Source organism: Equus asinus, chromosome 20 (assembly GCF_041296235.1).
Source record: "Equus asinus isolate D_3611 breed Donkey chromosome 20, EquAss-T2T_v2, whole genome shotgun sequence".
NCBI lineage: Eukaryota > Metazoa > Chordata > Mammalia > Perissodactyla > Equidae > Equus > Equus asinus.
The window spans coordinates 49858361-49879132 of record NC_091809.1 but is presented as its reverse complement, the minus strand read 5'-3'; the positions used below and the strand labels follow the sequence as shown (position 1 = coordinate 49879132).

The window sequence follows — 20772 nt, the reverse complement described above, 5'->3', positions numbered from 1 at the left end:
CTTATAAGCTCATAGATCACAGATCTGTCTATAGACTGTCAGAGTCAGAAGGAACATCCTCATTTTACAGATGGGGAAACTGAGGCCTAGAGAGCTCATGTGCTCTGTGGATGATCTTGCAACTTTGTGACCATCTGAGAGCTTGTCCCCTACAGGCTTTGGAATGTTCTAAGGTTCTTGCCTCCTAGTACTGTCAGTCTGGGAGCTTTGGGAGCATTGTGGTGGTGGTTACAGAGATCAGCTTTCCAGCGTTTCCCACAAGACATGAATGAAACTAATCATCAGGCAGAAAGTTGCCTGCTAAAAGTTTGTTTTGGGGGATGTTACTCCCCATCATGGAACCTGAAAATAATGTCTACTGAGGATGACTTTGTCTTGGGTGTTTCAGTTTTATTTTTAAGATTCAAGTATAGACTTAACTGAAGGGCGTCAGCCTCCTTGAAGGTCATGTCACGCTGTCTCGGGGATTTATGACTTAGCTCTTTCTGCTGGGTGACATGCCCTGTACTCTATTACTGTCCGATTCTCCAACCCCCACATCTCCACACTTGCTCCATGTTCTATGTGGCATTTCTTATCTGGAAGTCTAAAAATATTCTAGGTGATCTGTCTGTAATGCTTGAGTACATTTATTCCTGGATACGTAGAAGGCCCAAGGACCTCCCAGGCTCTTGAAGCCCTCTGATTCTTAGAAGGTTAAGCTGTTATGGAAACAGACACTGCATCTGTGTCTTCTCTTATTTCTTGCATGCAGGAGTGACCTTTGGGGTACATTGTTCAGGAGACCAACCATTATCTACCATTTGAAGTCTGCTGCTCTCATCTCTCTACCAAAAGAGAAACTAAACCTCATTGTCATGATTAAGGTCACAGCCAACAGCCAGTTAAAGAGCCATTGCTTCCTGCTAAAAGGGAGCACTGCCCCCCTGCCCCCCCGGCGTGCCCCCTCCCCCCCTCCCCGGCTCTCCTATGGTCTCCAAGATGCAAGTGTCTTGGGAAAGAAAAGGAGTAGAGAGTAAAGGAGAAAGATGAAAAAGCTGCCTGTGGTACTCTCCATCTCTCAGCCTCACTGGAGAAGGAACTTGGCCACACACTTGTTGGATATACTGAAGTGATGTGACGTGGATGTTCAGATGGCAATTAAGTATTTATATGACTAGATCTGAGGATTTCCAGGGCATGACACTTCCAAATCCTTCCAATTCGCTTGTAGAGAGAGGCCTAGAGGCTTCTAGCAAGATAATTAGTGTGTGAATTAGATTGTGTCTTCTGGAAGGGAGATGAAGTCCCTTGCCCACTCTATTAACAGTTTATTTTATTAAGGTTGACCATGCCCTTCTCTTTGGGCAGAGAGGATAAGGATGGATTCCAAGGAGCAAGCAATGTAGCAGAGGCAATGGAGAACTGCTCCGTTGGAGGTAGAGGGCTTTCTGAGACCCTGAGGGAGTCTCCTTCCTCCTCCCATGAATGGTGCAGAATTGGAGGAAGGGCCTGCCTGGCTGCTCTGAGCTCATCACCCTATTCTGGTGACAAACATGGCAAGCCCCAAGCTCTGCGTTGGTGAGAGGTGGTGAGGGGACCGCTCATCGGAGCATTGCTCTCCTGGCTGGCTTATAAAGAAAGCAGCAAGCGAGGAGTGGCTTGTGGGGCCCTTGGGGAGGAGCCTGTCAGGGAACAAGGTGAAGGGTGCCTGGGAGCTCTTGACAGGCCCACCTATCCGTCCTCCATTCCCAAGCAGGAAAGAAAAGCAGGTGGCATGGGACGGCAGGAGGTGACTCTTAGGGCCGTATAGAGTTTAAGAGGTTTAACCCTGGGGCCTGCCATTTTAGAGAAAAACAGGCCATGTGACTGAAGAGTGGATAGGATGAGTATTTCCAGCTTGATAGAGATGTAGAATTTTGCACTGGAGCCAGGAGAGGATGTACGAGCCGGAGGAGGGATGCATGGGGGTTTGGAGATGGGTGTGGTGTTCCCAGATGATGGTAAACCTTAGACAGAGAAGGGGCTATTTTCTGCTTTCATGCTTGGTGCCTATATTCAAAACTCTTAGCCCTCTTCATCTAGCATTTAGCCTTGCATCTGCCCTGTTCTTGTCATGCGTTGTTAGCTTGCACTGGTTCTTAATCTTTTACATGCATGTCTCGTGTTCCGCCTCTAAGCTTTAATGTCTTTGAGGGTACAGCCTGTGCATTGCATTCTTTTGAACCTTTCCACACTGGCTCACACCATGCCTTGCATTTAGTAGGCAGTAAATATCTGTTGAGTTTGAGTGAATGGAATTGCCTCTCCCTCTTCCCTTGCTCGGAGGGGAGCTACTCATTCATATCCCCTTGTCTCATTCCTCACCTGGCCCCCAGTCCAGTTTTATATCTCAAAAAGAGGCTGACGCCAGCCCCTTCCTCTTCCAGAGGTGATTTTGTGAGGATTTATAAGATGGAAATCATGGGCTGCAAATGGACGTGTAGGAACAGAGGGTCCCTGGAATGTGGAGACCACACTCCTGAAGATTGAACGAGAGCCTTCTCCAGGCTGTCACCTTGATTGGTGGATTTCCCATTGCTCATTGGTCAAGCTGATCCTCTGGCCTGAAGGGGCAAGGGGGGCTGACTGTAATTCCCTGGCGTGGCGTGTCACAACTTCCTATTTGCCTCCAGTTATTATTTTTATCAGACTTCCTTCCTTCCTGCTCCTCTCCGTGGCTCCTTCATTCGCCAGCTCTGCCAGTTTGTTCAGTGTGATTGTTTCAGCTTTATTTGGAAACTGGAAGCCTCGTTTTACTATAATAGTTCCTAATGATTTTCTAAATGAAACTTGCGTACTTCATCTGCTCCCCCACTTTTCAGATATTAAACAAGTGTCTCTAAGAGGTTTCCGGGTTTTTTTTTTTTCTTTTTTTTCTCAGAGACCAGAAGTTTGCTCAGCCAGATGGTGAGAGATGGGGTGTGTGGTGGGTACGTGCCTGCTCGTCCACGTGCCTGTAGTAGGGGATTCTTAGGGAGGGTGCCTGTTTCTGTCCAATATTTCCTTGCCTTGTTGGCGTCCAGCTGTGGAGCAAGACAGAGCACCCTGGCAAGTGACCGAACACAGAGTGGGCGGCAGGAAAGCCCCGTCACCCTATATTCCTGCAAGGAATCCACTTGTCTGTGAATGGGAGGCTGTGGAGGAGGTCGGAGAGCAAATATCTGGCCAGTCTCCAAGGCCAGATGGTCTTTAGTGCCATATGTCATGAGAGGATCGGTAGGCATTGAGGGCTTCTAGAGCATGTCAGACTTCTGCTTCTGAACCACCATAATCCTCATGTCTCCCTCCCTCCTCTGTTAGGGACCTGCCATAGCTCCCTCTGTGCCTGCTTTTCAACCCCACCTTCTCCCCCATTAGCGTTCTGGTCTCCATTCATTTTGCACGACTCCACAATGCTCACCTCAGCCCCAGCTCCCCTGTCTCTCGGTTGGCCGCCCCTTGCTCAGGAATGATGCCGTCCTAGTGCCTCTGTCATCTGAAATACCTTCTCCTCTTCTCTGCCTGCTACATCCTTGGTGTCTTCTGAGCCCAGCCTCTAGCCCACCTCCTCTGGAGGCCTCTGAGTTTTTGATTCCTGCTGATTCTGGGTGTGGCGACTGCAGTCAGGACCTGACTGAGCACGACTAAGAACTGGTTTATGTTCTTTTGTGTATTGTCTTCTCTCTTCAATTAGATGGTAAGCGTTAGGGGGACAGGTCGTTGTCCTATACTTTTTTGTATCTTTCACTATGCCGAGTAACTAGTTGTTTTGCAGCCTGTCTAGGCTCCTGAGAGAGAAAGGGGACCTGGATATTCCTGTTCCACCAACCATATTGAGTTGGTAACAGCTCCAGATGACTAGGGGGACGAGGTAACGTAGCCTGTCTCCTCCGCTCACGTTCTTCTTGCCATCTGCATTCTGATCAGTTGATGATGGCCTGTTTAATTGGATGGATGTTGCTGCCAGGTAGCAAACAGAAGCAGCAGGTCTTCTGAGTTCCCTGCCATGGTAACTTGTACTCCACAGAGCCAGGTGCCTGTGCTAGGCAATAGATAGAGATAGATGGTTTGCTCCAAACTCTCTCTTCTTGTACCCTCTTGGGGAGCTGAAGCATCTTACAGATGCATGGCAGGGATATTGCGTTGGCATTTTGTTCTGGAAGGCTGACTTCACTACCGTCTTTGGAAATGTCCTCATTCTCAATACAGAATTGGGCACTCCTCTCTGTCCTGCTCCTTCCATGATCCCTGCCCACCCTGAGCCTTCTACTCCCAGCCAGCTCCATTGTTCTAAGGAGGCTTTTGGTGGCTGCTCAGTGATTGTAGAGCTGAGATCAAAGTCAACCTCTGTTTTAGGACTCCCGCGTAATCCAGCCCCCTCTAGACCTCTGCAAGGTTATCCCCACCCACTTCTCCCCCCACCCATCTAGATGAGCTAGGCTGACCTCCCAAAGGTTTGTCTAGCATGGCTTGCTCATTCTTAATGGCAAGTCTTGGCTCATACGATGCCTCCATGACATGGAGTTCTCTCCCTTGTCCGAGGCCTTTGCATTCTTAATGTTTCCTAACATAGGTAGATATAGCCCTTCAGAGTTTACAAAGCCCCAGAAAGGACCAGCTCAGTCTCACCATGTCCTCAAGCCATCTCTAGCCATACCTCCCGTTGTTTATGTGCTCCTCTTCTGCGCACCCATGCATTGGTTATTTGTTGATATTTTGGTACCCCACCAGCAGATCTCCTTTCAGGATTCTTTCTGTCTCTTTCTCACCAGCTAGGTTATGAACTGGCCAGGGGACAAGGGTCTTTCTTTCTTCTTCTTCAGCCCCATGCTAGCTAATGTTTATTTAGCATATTATGTTCTCAGCACTGTGCTAAATCTTCTTACATGCTCAGTCTCATTTTTTCTATCTACTGGGGTAACAATATTATTATCCCACTTTACAGATCAGAAAACCGAGGTTTAGAAAACCCCAATGTCTTAAAGTGAGTAGGTTTTAGACCTGGAATTTGCAGTCAGGGCTAGTGTCAAGTCTGAGTTTTTAAACTTTTTCCTCTAGTAACTCAGTTTGTATCAGGCTCTGCCACCTACCAGCTTTATGACCTCAGGCAAATTGTTTACTTCCTTGTGCTCTGTTTCCTCCTCAGCAAAACAGAAATAAAAATAATCCCTGCCTCATAGGGTTGTTCTGATGGTTGGATGAGATAATGGGTGAAAATGCACAGAATAGTGCCTGGCACATAGTAAATGCTCAGATATGTCTCGTATACATTTATTCTTCTACTTCTTCATTATCAACATCGTTTTAATATTGTTGTTTACATTACTATTATCACCTCTCACGTCTCTGGCATCATCTTAGCACCTAAGACAATGTTATGCACATGGCTCGTGCTTAGAAAATGCTTAATTAATGAACGAGAAGTCACTAGGGATTCCAGAGGTGACTTGGTGACAAATACTCAGTATGATGTTGTCTTTGTGGCAGATGCTGATTATGAGGTTGTCTTTGCCAGTATACAGTCTTGGCAGGTTCTTGCGGTGGTGGTTGGGGGGTAAGGCATTGTAGGGTGTGATGGTTGCTGTAGTCGAAAACCTTTCTGTAGCCTAAAAACTTTTTTTCTTCCCACCCCTTTCCCCGGTAGCTCTGAGCCCTGCCAAGTCTGTGCACAAGCCTTGAAATGACAAAGTACCCTTTAGTTAATTGCACAACGGATTGCCTAGAGTTAAAAGTTCTGATTTATATGACTATAGCTCTAACTGCTCAATAACACAGGCCTGTAATCTACTTTCATTTCAAACAGAACGGTGATTTATAGGGCAGCATGCCGCTTTAGCTCAGAAATGAGGTGTTCAACATATGCTCTGTTGACATAAATTTGGAATTTATCGCTGTTGTCAAAACTGCCTGTTGGACAAAGGTGGGTATTAAGGCAATAAATGGCTCAGAATAGTTTTCTGTCACATTTCCTAACCATTGTATTCAGTCTATTTGAGGGGAAAATATATACTTAAAAGTAATCAAATGTCCAAAATCCATGCATCTTGTTTTGAATGGTGAGAAGGGAGGATGCAGGGGGAATGGAGAGACCTGAGGACTTGTGGAGGAGTGGGGATGGGTTGGGGGTGTTGTCGAGGAGAAAGCTTTTCATGAAGTTATGGCCCATTTTAAAAAGATTCCACTTTGCTTCCTCTCCCCATCCCCATTAGGAGGTGAGCTTTCTTTCTCATTTACAAAGAAGGGGAGGCAAATGAAAGCTCATTAAATAAAAATAGTAAAGGACATTTTTATGTGTGGGCTTAAAGCCAGCAATGTCAGGGAGGAGTTAGTGAGTGGGGCTGTGAAGGAGGCAGAGCAGGATTTTGTTTATGGGGGAATAAAGCCACCGGCCAGCATCGCTTTCTTTGCCGCCTCGACAAGCTTGGGCTTCCTTCCACCAACCTTCTGCAGGCTCCAGGGCTCCTGTGGGCCTCATGAACTCTCAACTGCCTGATGAGGGTGAGGAACAGTTGGGTTCTAGGCTCTACACAATATGCTGTATGTACCCCATCCAGGTCCTGACTTATTTGGTACCCACAGTGTGGCCAAGACGCACCACCCCCTCGCTCACCCAGAACATGTCTTCAGCACCCACTGATGCCATGCCTTCTGTTTGGCTTGAGAATACAGAGAAATGAGGTCAAGCGGTGTCTTCAGGTAGTTTTCCATCTAGTTGGAGAGACAGACAAGCAAGCAGATGCCACCCCAGTGCCATCAGTGCAACAATAGACACGTGCACAGAAGATGGTGATAAAATGGAGGACCCGCTCTGGGAGTCGAGGGACCGGGGAGGCCCCCTCGGGATGATACTATCTCTCCTGCCTGGTGCAGTGGCCCTTTGTGGGTATTAGGTCTCTGCAGAGAGAATACAGAAAAAAATACACTAGTGATAGGCTTTTTTGTTTTTTGAGATGTACCGTGTTGTGGTCAGGTGATCAGTGACGTGTGTGTCAGTTTGAGTTTTCTGTGTTGTGTATTATAAGAGCAAGGCCAGGGTCCCTGTGCCCCCTCCATTCTCATGAGCATCAGCTCCACGCTATGGACTGGTCTTCGCATCCCCTGGAGTGCAGGGGCACCAGGTAGGTAGCACGAGGATTTGGCGAATGCCGTCAGTCAAGGTGAAGGATCTCTGCCTTTTCTCCATCCTCTGTTTTAAGATAACATAGCTTGCGGTATGTAGTCGCTAAGTATGTGTCTCTGTGAGATGGAAGGTACTACATGCATATCCAGGGAGCCGGCTGCACCTTGGCTGTCACTGGGCCCAGAGTCATCAGCATTTTGCATTTCCTACACGCCAGGCTCAGCTCGGCCGGCTCACAAGTTAGGAGCTGGAGGAGCACGCGAGCCGCCGGGTACTTCTCCCCCTGGAAACGAGGCCCAGCAGGGGAAGAGGATGCGTGTTTGTTGCTTTTATTTTATTTTTCCTTTTATCTCCATGCCCACATGCGTGGAGCGTCTTGGTGTTGATAAATGTGCGCGCGCACACACACACTCACGCTATCCCCCTTTCTCTTGCCCATGTGCATGCCGCACACACACACACACGCAGTCCTGTGCACACTGGGTGTGGACACCAATTGTCAGCCTCCTCTCTGTGGCTCACCCTCCCTTTGCCACCAACCCCTGTCCTTTTCACACAAAGCTCCCCGTTGGGAAAACTCATAATTTTTACACCACACAGTCTTGACTGGCCATTGCTGGAATTACTGTCTCTTTGAAGTGCTTTCTGCTGGGGCATTTACAGGCCATTTTAATTACCTGCAGCTTGCAAGGGGCCTTGCTCCATCCCAGCCTTTGTTTGTTTGTTCTTTGCAAGGAGTCTGTGCAGAAAGGAATACAGCTGCCTTCTTTTACAGAGAAAGAAAAGGGGGGAAAAACGAAGTTTGGGGAACCCTTCCCAGAGCTTCTCCCCATAGCCTGCTCCAGACTCACTGTCCCTCCAGCAAGCCCAGGAAGAGAAGCAGCCCTTGCCCCTGGCTCACCCATGTTCTCAGCAGCTTCCGGCTCCCTGGGTCCCTCGCCTAGATTTTGCCTGGGAGATTTTTGTTTGTGTGTGTGTTTTGGTTTTAAATATTACTAAGTATATTTTCAAACTTCCCGTCATAGACAGCAGGGCTGTCAAATAAAGCTCTGCTCATTGCTGACCAAATCAGAGTCAGCTGCAGTTGAGCTGGGATCCTGCTCATATTTTTTTTCAACTAAATCTGTTTAAGGAGTGTGGGTTATTAAATTATTGAGTCTGGACGTGGAGGTGGAGGGTGGAGGTTGAAATCACACGCAGAGGTAGGACCCACTTTGAGCTGTCTTGGGTTTTACTTTCCTTGTCTTTGTTTTCATTCGATTCTCTCTCTAGAATGAGCTAAATATACATAGCCTTCTTTGGGGCTCTGTTCAACACGAGTGTGCATTTCATGTCTACAGATGAAGATGCTGGCCGACCAGAGGAACCTCGGAAATTTCTCCCCCTCTCTGCGGGTTTTTTACAGCAGGAGGAGTCTTCATTCCTTTATTCATTTAGTCCAAAACTGTACTGAGAAATCAGAAACCTCCTACTTTGCTGATGGGAATGTACAGTGGGGCAGCTGCCTTGGAAACGGCGTGGCAGTTCCTCAAAAGGTTAAGCGTAGAGTTGCCATTGACCCAGCAATTCCACTCCTAGGCTTATATGCAGGAGAAGTGAAAGCATTTGTTCACAGATAAAACTTGTACACCAATGTTCATAGCGGCATTATTCATAGTAGCCAAAAAGGGGAAACCACCACATGTCCATCGACTGATTCATGGATAAATTAAATGTGATATGTCTACACAATGGAATATTATTCTGCCATTCCATAATAAAAAGGAATGAAGTCCTGTCGCATGCTACAACATGGATGAACCTTGGAAACATATATGCTAAGTGAAAGAAGCCAGTCACAAAATGCCACATAGTGTGTGACCGCATTTCTATGAAGTGTTCAGAATAGGCGGATCCGTGGAGGCAGATAGATTAGTGGTTGCCAGAGACTGGGGGCCGAGAGGAAAGGGGACTGACTGCTGATAGGCATGGGGTTTCTTTTTGGGGTGATGAAAATGTTCTGGCTTGGATAGTGGTGATGGTTGCACAGCTCTGTGAATATGCTGAAGACCGCCAAATGGTACACCTTAAAAGGGTGAATTTTATGGTATGTGGATAATATCTCAATAAAGCTGTTACTTAAAAAACTGTATTGAATGCCTGCTGTGTACCGGACTCTGTGCCAGACTCTTGAGGATACAGCAGAGGGTTTCTGCCTTTGTGTAGGTTACGGTCTGGGAGAGAGAAAGAACACCGTAAAAACCCAGTATACACCTGTAGATTGCATTAATTTCCATAAAGGAAATCCACAAAGTACAGTAGTGGAGAATAGTGTTGATGGGGAACTTAACTAGATGGACTGCGGTTCAAGTGCAGCCTTACTTTCCCAGAGCCTGGCACAGGGTAGGTGATTGACAGATACAGTCATTAGCAGTAGGCGGTGAGGCGGTGTGCCTTCCCTGAGCTCCTTCCTGTCGGAAGCTATAACGTCCCCGAGACCCAGCCTGTCCATGGACTGCGGGTGCCATCATTTGGCTTACCTGTTGTGTTAGTGGCTCCTCTCTTCTCGCCTCTCTCTGATTAGAGCCCCGTGAATTCTGGGCGTGCTCTCGGTGTCTTCTGTCTTGCTGGTGGTTGTCCTGTAGGGGGAGGCTGTGGGAGGACATTATGGGTCGTGGATGGTCTCTCCTCAGGTGGGTAAATGTGAATGTGGATTCTAAGCTGGGAAGTCTGGAGACTTCCCCTTGCTTATGTGGGAAAGTAAGTCATTTAGCCTCAGTTTCTGCATCCACAAAATGGGGACAGCACTCTCGTCCCCAAGCACAGGGTAGTTGAGATGATCCTTAGCAAGCTCTTTCAAAGTCAGATGTGGTATATATATGCATTGGCATTATTATTATAAAACCTCAGTTGACTACATTTTGGTCTTTCTGCATTTTTCCAGAGGAAGGAAAAAAAGAGCCAGCAACGAAGTGGATATATCTGTTTGGTTTTTGCCTTTTTCTTTCACTAACGTGACAGTAACTTACTCAAGGTGATCCGGTGTCCATACAGTGTCATGTGCCCCATCTCTTATCTTGTGTTCATAACTGATGTTTAACATGATGGCTCTAAAGCTCAGAATCCTCATAGAAAAGTAATTTAATTTTCGGTGTACTAAAGCAGAAAGAATGAGGCAATATACATTAAGAAGATTTTCAGATGCGTTTAATTCCAGGGGAACTTTTTTGGTAGGCCCTTAATAAACCTCAGCGATTTTCACCAGTCTCTGAGGATCCAGGGCTGATCTGTGGGATTTCAAGGTAGCATTTCGGCTTCCTGGCTAAAGCGAGGACATGTAAAAATGAGCCTTGATAACCAGGAGACAGTGTTTCCCCCACATACCCAGGCAAAACAGCAAGGTAAAGGAGGAATCTGTAGCTTTTCGAAAACGATTTTCCCAGAAATTGGCTATTTGTGCTGGTTGAAAGCCTCATATGGGAGTGAGAGAGAAAAAGCAAGGCGCTGCTCATCCATAACCATAGTTCAATTCCCTTATAGGGCCTTTTAGGATCTAGAGAGAATATTTGGGATTTATTTTTGTTTCCCTTGGGCTGACATCATCAAGCATGCATCATGGTGCCCTGTTTTGGATTTGGAAGGAACTGTAAGAAGCTATAAATCTTAAGGCATTTTACTATTTTTTCCTCTTCCCTTTTCTAAAAGCACAACTTTTCTGGTTTCCTTTAAAGAAAAAGAAAAAGAACACAAAATAGAAAGAAAGAAAGAAAGAAAGAAAAAAGAAAACTACAAAAGTGTGTATTGATCCCCTTCCCTCAGATCTTAACCGCCCAGGCTGTAATACCTTGCTTACATCTGCCAGGTTTTTGTGCCGTTTTGCAACATCTCCTTAATCCAGTGAGCATAAATAGAACATTTCAATCATATTTGGCTACCAGGAACTTCGCAGATAAGCACGCTAAGACCTTGTTGAAAGGGACTGTATGAGATTGTGTGTGATAAGATCATCCTATAGCCCAGGCGCACAAATGGAAAACTTTTGTTCTTGGTGAAATTTGTTGATAGAGATATTTCAAATAAATGACTTAGGAGAACTCGGTATTTTAAAACAAAGGGCCGGTTATGTAACAGCCAGAGGGCCCAGGCCTCCTGGTGCTCAGCAGCCATGAAGATCCTTCTTTGAGCAGTTGCTGCAGGGAGATTAGCATGCCCCTTTGTCATTTCTGACATCGTATTTTAACACCCACAGCAGCCTTATCTGAAAGCACTGTACTTGGTGTGGTTATGGCTGCGGAGAATGCCATTGTCCTGCCTCATATTTTCAAGGCTCAGGACAGCTCCTTCCACTCTTCAGTCAGCTTCAGGTTGGCCTTGATCCCAGGCCAAGGCAGGATGCATGGCTTTCTTTCTGAGAACCCCATGGAGGCCTTCTCTTTTGGACAATAGGGACAACTGTTCTTGTTCTTGATTTGTGTTTGTGTGTGTGTGTATGTGTGTGTGTGTGTAGAGGGGGCGGATTTTTTTACCTCTATGTTTTTCTCTTCAAATCCCTTTCATGTTTGTTCATTCATTCAACAGAAATGCACTGAATCCCCTCTATGTTCTGGGCTTGGTGACAGAGGTTGAGGGGATGAATCTGGTATGGATCCTTCATGAAGGGGGGTTATAGTCTGACTGGCACAGGACCCTGTCAGCCCCCACAGCCTTTCAGTGTTGTAAACCTGATTGGAAAGGACCTAGGAAATCATCTAACTCAACCCTTGCATGTTGCAAAGGTGTGAAGTGAAATCAAGAAGAGGGTAAGTGGGGTTGACCAAGGTCATTTGATAATTCCTGGCAGAGCTGGAGTAAGCACCAGATCTTCTGCCCCTAATCCAGTGTTTCAGTCAATATACCACACTTCTAATCTAGATTCTTAAGAAAATGTGCCTTCTTTGGCATTCTCTCCTCCTCCCTTTAAAAGACTCTGACACAACCCAATGGCCAACATCTTCCATAGTGCCACTGGTCTGGATTCCCAGCAGAGAGGCGCTGGCTGTATGCCCTGCCACTCCTCCACCCCAATCCTGCAGCACAGAAGGTGTTAACTAGCACTCTGTTCTTGGTTGCTTTTTTTAATATGTTGTTTGAAATCTTTGCCTTTTATTGGTATATTTACTTTATGGCATACATAAAGAGCCGTATTAAAAAATAAATTGTGTTGTAAAAGCATTTGGTAATGTTTATTAATATTGACTAGTCAGGGAGCAACGAACTCTATTGCTAGAAGGATAATTTGTGGTAATACCAGCTAAGCGTTCACAGCTTGTCAAATGACTGTCTAATCTCAACATTAAAAAAATGTGGGTAAAAGGATAATTTCCCTTATGCCTTGAGGAAATGAAAGTGACCCCTTCCCTAGCCAAGATTAGTGCTCTCCCTTCCTTTTCTCCCTGGGGGTACCAGGCTTCCTCTCTGGTTCCACACAACCCCAGGACTGGGTTTTAGTGATCAGGTGTCCCTTTGTCTTAGGGTGGTTGGTGACTGCTTCACTAGAAGTTAGCTTCTTGTGTGTCTGCTCTGGCTGCCTGCGTCTGTGCTGAGGGCCTTGGAGGCGGAAATAGAGACCTGGTTCCTGTCCTCCAGGGAGTTTTGAAGAACTTATAAATGGCTTAGTGCTGAATTGTGGACTTGATATACCAAGAAAGAACGTAAAGAAAAGGACACAGGTGTGACTAATGACTCACCTAGACTGGAATATGTCTCTACTGGTAGCGTTAAGAGACATTCTTTGGGAAGATATAATGTCACCCTTAGATTCCCTGAGTATCCCAGATGTCCTGTGAATGGCCGGCTCTGGCTTAGGGTGGAGGCCTCCAGTACAACAGGCTCTGTGCAGAGGATTCCTTCCCCGCAAAAAAGCATTTGGAGAAAGTATAGGAGATTGGACCGCATGTGGAAACACCCGTGATCTCCCTGGAAGTTGGCTTTGGGAGTAAATCCCTCATAGCTTAATAACTTTTGGTTCATTCCTTCCTCTTAAAATTAGAGCTCACAATGCTACTGACTGTTTGGCCTTCCTCTTGTCACTTGAATTAAAGGTAAATGGAGGTAAATTGAAGGTACCTTTTGAACTTAAGAATCTGGGGAAAAAGAGTAAAGGCATTGCTTACGTACGTAGGGTCTTCTCTCTCTCAGCTCTGTTTCTGCTTGGAGAGGTGAGCAAGGCCAGGGTGAGGTTCTCTTACCACTGGGTTTAGGAATCATTTGTTGCTTTTGAGACTGAGAACATTGGCAGAGCCCCATGAAGGGACCTGCCTCACTGTGCCCACTTGGGAGACATGGCAGCAAGTCAGCACCAGTTGGCCAGCTGCTCCTCAAGAGAGGAGCAGAAGTTTGCTTGGTGGCTGGCTTCCCATGGTGAGTAGAGGATCTTGGAGAGTATTGGTTGCCATGTGGGCAGCAGGCCTTGGAGAGAAGAGGATCATTTTAGACTTTGGTTTGGGTTTGACTCACAGAATCTCCTGTCTCGTCCTTGTCTCTTATGAGCACCTCTAGAAGCACTGAGTAGGTCACGTTGATGGTCACGGGATCAGAAAGCAAGAGCTCCAAGCGTCGGGTTAACTTCTGCACGTGGAGCAACTCAGACCAAGGAGAGGGTGAGTTGGAAAGGTCTTCAGGACCTCACTGGCCAGAGCCGAGTGCTGGTTCAGGGACTGGAGTCAGTTAGGCTGCGAACAAGGAAAATATTACCTTATAAAAGCCCTTATACGTTGGATTCCCCACTTTACTTTTCCTCGTTCAAAGGTGGGTAGTCCAGCTACAGAGTTCCCTCCCATTAACTTTCCCCAGTGACAGATCTTAGTTTTCAGTGCTGATCTGCCCAGCAAAACTCACAGGTCAGCTCCCGAGTAGGAGAGTGAAGGAGAGCAGCCTTGAGTATCGGATCAGAATTCCCTCTCTAAACCTTCCCTGCCTGTTGGTCTGCTCTCACTGCTGGTTGTCTCTGGGCAGAGGAACTTGGGAAGAAATGGACCATTGGCAGTGTTGAGCCTTGAACCCCTCTCTCTCAGTCAAGCAGTGCTGCCAGCCCTTCTCCTCGTGTTCTCCCTTGGTCCTCAGTCCTGGGTGGGTTGGAGGTGGGCCGAGCTTCTCCTGCAAAGAGTAGATATAGAGGGCACCCCTTAGGGAGCAGCTGGTGTGGTCAGCTGTCCCTGGCAGCTGAGCATGGGGAGGATGGAGTTTGGCATGGGTCTCTCCTTGCTTCCACTTCTTGTGCTGTTGTGTTCTAGCTGGGCTGGGGGAGATGAAGGCTTATCCTGAGGCTGAGAGGTTGGTCTGAAGGGCAGGCTTTGTGTGGCTATGAAATAACCATTGGCCTTCCTCGTGTGGACTTCAGGAGCCACAGGACAGAGTCCAGCATTGGGTTGGAGGCTGCCCATGAAGCTCTTGTACTTGGATTATTGTTAGGATGAAACGAGGGATGCCTAGACCCGCTCTGCACCCCCCCCCCCCCCCTTAGATAGAGGAATTTCTTCAGCAGCATTCAGCAATCACTTCTTAACTAGGCCCTATGAAGAAAAGGGAAAGTAGACATGGCTTCTGCCATTATATAGTTTACAGTCTAAAGCAGACAGAATCTTTATGAATTTTCAGACTTAACAGTAGCACAAAAATGGTTTGGGTGAGCATGTATCTTGTTAACTGGGTTTTACTGGTGAAAGTTGTGTGGTTGAGAATCAGTGAGAAGGAATGAGTCTTTCTCTCCCGTTACTTGTTAAAAGGTTTAGATTCGCTTAGCTCTGATTTCTCTTAATGATTGAGTTCTCTTGAGAAAATAGCTAGAAAACTGTTAGAGGTTAATTTTTTCTTTGTTTTATTGGACTTAGATGATAATCTGTCACATTTAAGGTGAGTTTATCCAACAGGCCAGATGTGGTCTGAGGTGGGGCAGCACTGGGGGTGGAGGAGAATTTGAGCTCTCTCCCAAGAGTGGGTGATGCGGACCTGAAGCATATGGGGGAGATGGATCCTCCACCGAATATAGATTGGAGATGCGTAGACCGTGCTAGAACTGGGTTACTTTCAAAACGTTGTTCAGCAATGTTGCTTCTTCTCAGAGAATAGAGTGTAAAAACCGAGGCGGAATGCAGAAAGGTACAAAAACGTCCCCGGCTCTCCTCCTTCCCTGTGTTGCGGTGGAGGATGATGACCTCAGATGGCTGTGAGCAGTTAGACTTTGTGAAAAGAGAGGACCGGACTGGGGAAATATGAGCGTGTGTGGTAAAGAAGAAGGAGGTGGACAAAATTTCCATTTTAATCAAAATGTTTTGCAGTTGCATCATGGCGGTGGGGGGAGGGGAGGTTGTGGTCTAAAGAGTGACAGAACATGAGTTCATACAAATTTGCACTTTTGCTCCAGAAACCAGTTGGAATTCTATTTCCCCATTGGCCATTCTGCACACTGTGCCACGGAGAGGCTACTGGTAGCCAGGTCCCTTGAGTGCCCTCAATTTTTTCTCTGCCATTTCCTTTTCCTTTGAATTAGGAGAAGCTTCCACCTTTTCACCTTGGCATCTGAATAATATTTAATGCTATGAGCAAACCAGTGCTGGGCTCCCTTGAACACCAGGCCTGTGAGATGTTCCCTTTTCCTCGTCTGAACTTTGTGTGCTTTGCCCAGGTCTCTGCCAGTGGGGCAGGACCTTGTCCTTGTACTGCATGTGGGGTTACCTGGATGCCATGCTGCCTCTGATAACTTGAGTTAGTGGGTCAGGTACAGGGCAGTGTCCTTACCCCAAGGATTGGGCAGGACAGGACACCTGTGTCTCTGCAGGCTAGGAAATGCATGGCAGCCAAATGGTTCCAAAGACAGGCTGGTGATGAGTTCCAGAAGTTTCTTTTACTGAAAGATAGACCGCAAGTGAATAAAGGAGGAAACTCAAGTCATCTGGATTAAAAGGTTTTAAAATGAATAAATTTCTGGGATTGGGTGGTTGATTTTTGCTTGGGTTATCCTAGGTTGACTGCCTAAGTGTCATGGGACATCACACAAGAGGAACATGGCTCAGAGAGGATAATAGTGCCCCTTAGAGGAGTTCCTTGGAGGCTAGGTAAAAGGATATGGGTCTGACTTTTGAATAATAAAACTTTGGCTCCATATGGGACCAAAACCTGAGATATCACCCACCTCACTTTACAGATGAAAAAATGCAGAGAGACACTGAGAGCAGGATTTGTCTGAGATCAGAGAACAAGTTAATGGGCGAGTCAGGATGAGGATCCAGGTCTTCTGGCTGCTCGCGTGGCATTCTTCCCTGCACCCTGCTACCTCTGTAATAAAGGGCCAAGGGTACGTCCACTTTCATGCCACGCCAATATATTTGGCCAAGAAAGCCACTTCCACCAATTGCCAGGCACATCCATTGGCATCTAGAAAAAAGGCAGTGAGCTTCCCAGAAGCTGTTCATCAGGGTGAGGAGAGACTTGCTCTGGAACCTACAGGGAGAAGAGATGGGAGTCCAAGGGCAGAGTTGGGGATGCTTATCCTGGCGTTGGCTGCTGAAACCTGAAGACTGGTCATTCCAGAGTCCTTTTGGAGAACAAGTCAGAATGGGTGTTTGTCCTCCTTTTCCTCCTGACAGCCTCCTCCTGAGAGGTGGGCACCTCTGGAAGCTAAGAAATCACCAGTAAAGAAAAGGATGAAAATAAATAAGACCAAAATCCCATGTGCTGCCATGCACCAGACCTGACCATGAATGTGTGCAAGAGGTTCACTTGCTGAACCACTTGTGAATAGAGCTTTTGCCACTCCATGGACCATCTCTTAGAAAAGCAAACATCTATCACACCCGGGGAAGTGGTAGGAATACTCAGTTATCCTGTGTGCGTGTGCACGCGCGTGCGCAAACATACTCATGTGCCTGGGTACATATTTAAAAACCTGCTTTGCCCAGAATGCTGTTAGGACATGTCCTAGTGCCCAGCATTGTGAAATATATTTAGAGTTAAGAATGTTCAGTTAAAATGTTCTGTACTGTTACTATTTCTCAATTGGGATGGATCAGCCATGGCCAGGAGTAAGATTACATGGGGGTGGGGCGCACTACAGTGTCATGGATGAGGGGTGTGTGTGTGTGTGTTTGTGATTGGGAAATCATTTGTTGTCTTTGGCAAGGGGTTAGAGGGAAGGCGAGCAAACAAAACTGTGATTGAGAAAGAGTTCTATGAAGAGGACTGGGTGTGATCGCCATCAGAGGCCGCACGCACTGGGCACTGTATGCTGTCTTCAGGACCCTGTGGCCCGTAGACTGTGGCTCTCAGGAGGCTCACCTGGGAACCCGCATGTTTTTGACACACTGTTGTGTTCTCATTACGGGATTCGAAGGTGGTGGCAGTGGGTGGCTCAGCTTAGTTGTCATGATCTGGGGGCACTGAGGCCCAGCTCCGGGTCCTGCTGGCTCGAGTCTGTAATACCCCCACTTCCCACCCGCAGTTTTGTCAGTATCAGTATCAGCAGCTCTCCAGCCTTTGGCTGTCGTCTAAACACATCACATTCTGATTGCAATAAGTTGTTGGCTCTAAGGGGGCCTTGAATGCTCTCCTGCCTGTCCCACCGCTCTCAGCTCCTACCTCTGGCTGCCGTTGCCTGCCCTGTTACACCTCAGGGCCCAGGCCCCTGGGGAGGTGGCAGGCAAGGCGCAGAGATGGGCGTGGAGGTGGATCCTGGGAACAGGGCCTGAGAACAGGAGTGTGGGTGGGAGGAAAGTCAGTGTTCCAGGCCAGATGGCCCGCACGCCAGTCAGCAGCTCAGAGCTTCGGCCATGCCTCGCACAGACTCTCTTCCCAGTGCTCAGCTCCCCACTAGCCAGCCTGCTTCCCTATATCTATCCAGCTCCATTGCTGGCTCCTGACTGAACAGTGAGGTCAGGCGGGAAAGGCCCCTGGTGGGAGTTGGGATCAGAGCCAGTTGTTACTGGGACCTCTGTCTTCTTGGGGTGATCATATGTGCCAAGCCCACCTCACAGAACTGCAGTGATGGTAAAACGAGATAACGTGCATGAAAGCAGTTTGGAAAGCCAAAATGATGACTACCACCTTGCATTTCTAGAATGAAGTTATCTGGTTTCTTGCAAGCTTTCTTTCTGTCAGGGCTCAACCTCTGGCAAGAAATAGAGGAAGACGTTTCAAAAGATGGGCCTTAGGGGCCGGTTCTCCATGTTGGGGAGTGACTGTAGTTCTAAGAACCTCTGGATGCCCCGACAGGAGCATCTTGTCTCCATAAAAGCATCAATTCATTAATAAGTTTCTTCAGAGCCTACTCTGTGCCAGGCACTGCATGGGAGTGGGGATACGAGAGAGAAAAGGTATAGGTGCAGGCCTCCTCCGTCTAAGGGTCTCGCAGGGGAGCCAGGCACCTGCACAGTCGCAGCGCAGCAAGGGCGGTGCTGTGACCCAGGTAAGCAGAGGCCTCGTGGCCTCCATGTGTGGTCTGTGCTACTTTGACCACGAGCATTTGTCTGACTGTCCTAGTGCTTCTTCCTTCCTCCCTCTGAAATTGGATCTGATTTTTTTTTCTTGGTCCGTGTGCCAGTGAGTAAAGCAATAGGAAGTGCCCTGTTCTTCTAGCACTTGGACAAGACCAGGAATGGATGCTTCCTTGGCAGCGGGCCATGAGAAAAGGGGGCACTTTAGGCTGTCTGAGGATCCAGGGATATGGCTCCAGCAGTGCCCATCCCTAGCTCCCATGCCCTCCTTCTCCCTTCCTCTTGTTCACCTGCCAGAGGGATGACTGCAAAGCCCCCGCGTGGGGGTGGGCCTGCCTTCTGTCCAGCGAGAGCAGCAGCAACCTGTCTTTTCCTTTCCCCTACAGGAAGCTGCACAGTGGGATGAAGACGTACGGGTGTGAGCTCTGCGGAAAGCGGTTCCTGGATAGTTTGCGTCTGAGAATGCACTTACTGGCTCATTCAGGTAGGCAAGGATGCCCTGACTGGCCCCTTGGAGCACAGGCAGCCACCTCCTGCCCACCTTCACCTCCACCCAGAGCACAGTGTCCCCACTGCTGGCTGGGGCCTTGGTCCACCTTGTCCCATGGATGTTCCCTCCAGGTTCATGGAGCAGAAAGTCCATCGTGATGATCTGACCATCTGGACGAACCCATCCTCTTTCTCACCTGGGTTTCCCAGGGTGGTGTTAGCACCCACTGCCCCACGTGCTCTACCTTTCGAAGTAGACTGTGGTTTCATTAGCAAAACAGTTGTGGAATTAGGTTCTCACTGTCTAATGAATCTGACTATCGGGTTCACATTATACAGGAGCCTTTAATTAAATAGGTATAGAAAGGTTGGAACACAAAGCTAGTTACAGCGTGCTGTCTTTTGCAAGTTAATTTTATCCAATTCTAGTGGGGTCGACTGTGCAGCTCATGTTTGGGCAAAGCTGCTCTGCCCCATGAGGCGTGGAAAGGGAAGAAGCACTGGCACCCAGCGTGCTTCGTGTCCTTGGTGGAGGGAAGGATACAGCAGGTCTGATGTTGCTGCTTTGAAGCCAAGGGCTCCCCTGGCTTTAGTTGTGGCGGCCTCCACACTTCCCTGCCAGGGCCAGTGCTGTATTCCCTCTGATTCCCTTGCCTTTCACCCTTGGAGTCCCGTTTTAGGGAGAGGGGAGGGCTGTCCTCTTATTCGGTATTGCTCTCCCCTCATATCGTCAGCTGTCAGCGCCTGCTGGTTCCTTCCCCATGTTTCCTCCCGCATCTGGCCTTCTGGGCAGTTTGGCATTTGTGAAATGAGCATGGGCTTTGGGGCTGGCAGATGAAGGTTCAGATCTCGTCTGTGATAGGTGCTAACTGTGTGACCCTGGGCAGATTTGTGTTCTGAACCTGAGTTTCTGCATCTGTAAAGTGTAGGTGTTGCTAGCTCGTATCAGTTTTTTTTTCTTTAGTGTTAGGTTACACAATACATGTTAAAGGCATCTGTAGTCCATTCTCTGGCATACAGTTGATATTTAATAAATGTTGATTGTTTCTGCTTGCCCGTTCCTCTCTTTTCCCTAGTCCTGAAGCTGTCACCCTGTGGTGTGTTCCCGTCACCGTACTCTAGAGCTTTCGGTCTGGCTGGCTGTTTGCAGTCTCTCCCTGCTTCTTGCGTCACCTGCACAGTTGTGTAAATGCTATTTGGTAGCTTTTTATGCTTCAGCTCGCCACAGCCTTGCTGCAGAGCCTGTGCGGCTCAACCATGCCTTGGATGTTGTCTCTCCCTGGCCTTTATGGCCCTTCCTGAGGTACCCTAGCTCCTTGCCTCTCTTTCTTCCCTCTTCCAGATCCAGGGATTGGGCCAGACCACGTGGCAGTCTATGTTGGCGTGTCCACTCTGTGTGTTCCATTCCTTCTTCGAGTGGGCCTTCCCCACCCCACACCTGGCTCCGCTGAACCGTTCTCGTCCCACCCACTTGTCCCACCTTGGCCTGGAGTCCTGAGTCCAGGCGTTCCTGCCTTCAGCCTCTGCTTGGTACTCATGTCTCTATTTGTTCTATTTTTGTAACTTGCCCCTTGTATCTCCTTGCTTCCCTTTAGCTTTAAATGCTGTTTAGGGTACAGTGTGGGGTTTCATGAGCCGTCTGCCAACCAGGTGGCCACCCCTCCCAAGAGCAGAGTGTGGCTCTTCCGTCTCATTTGCTCCCTGCTCCAGGCCCCTGTG

At 47.9% G+C, this 20772-nt stretch overlaps 1 protein-coding gene across 5 annotated transcripts in view; it reads left to right on the top strand.

The window, feature by feature from the left end:
• ZBTB16 (zinc finger and BTB domain containing 16) overlaps positions 1–20772 on the top strand; it is a 183941-nt gene that overhangs the window by 73056 nt on the left and 90113 nt on the right. For all 5 annotated transcript variants that reach the window (XM_014855496.3, XM_044753322.2, XM_070490259.1 and 2 more), the window contains one exon: positions 18951–19048. In XM_014855496.3, the coding sequence (XP_014710982.3) occupies positions 18951–19048 (98 nt within the window). The remainder of the gene's footprint in view (positions 1–18950; positions 19049–20772) is intronic.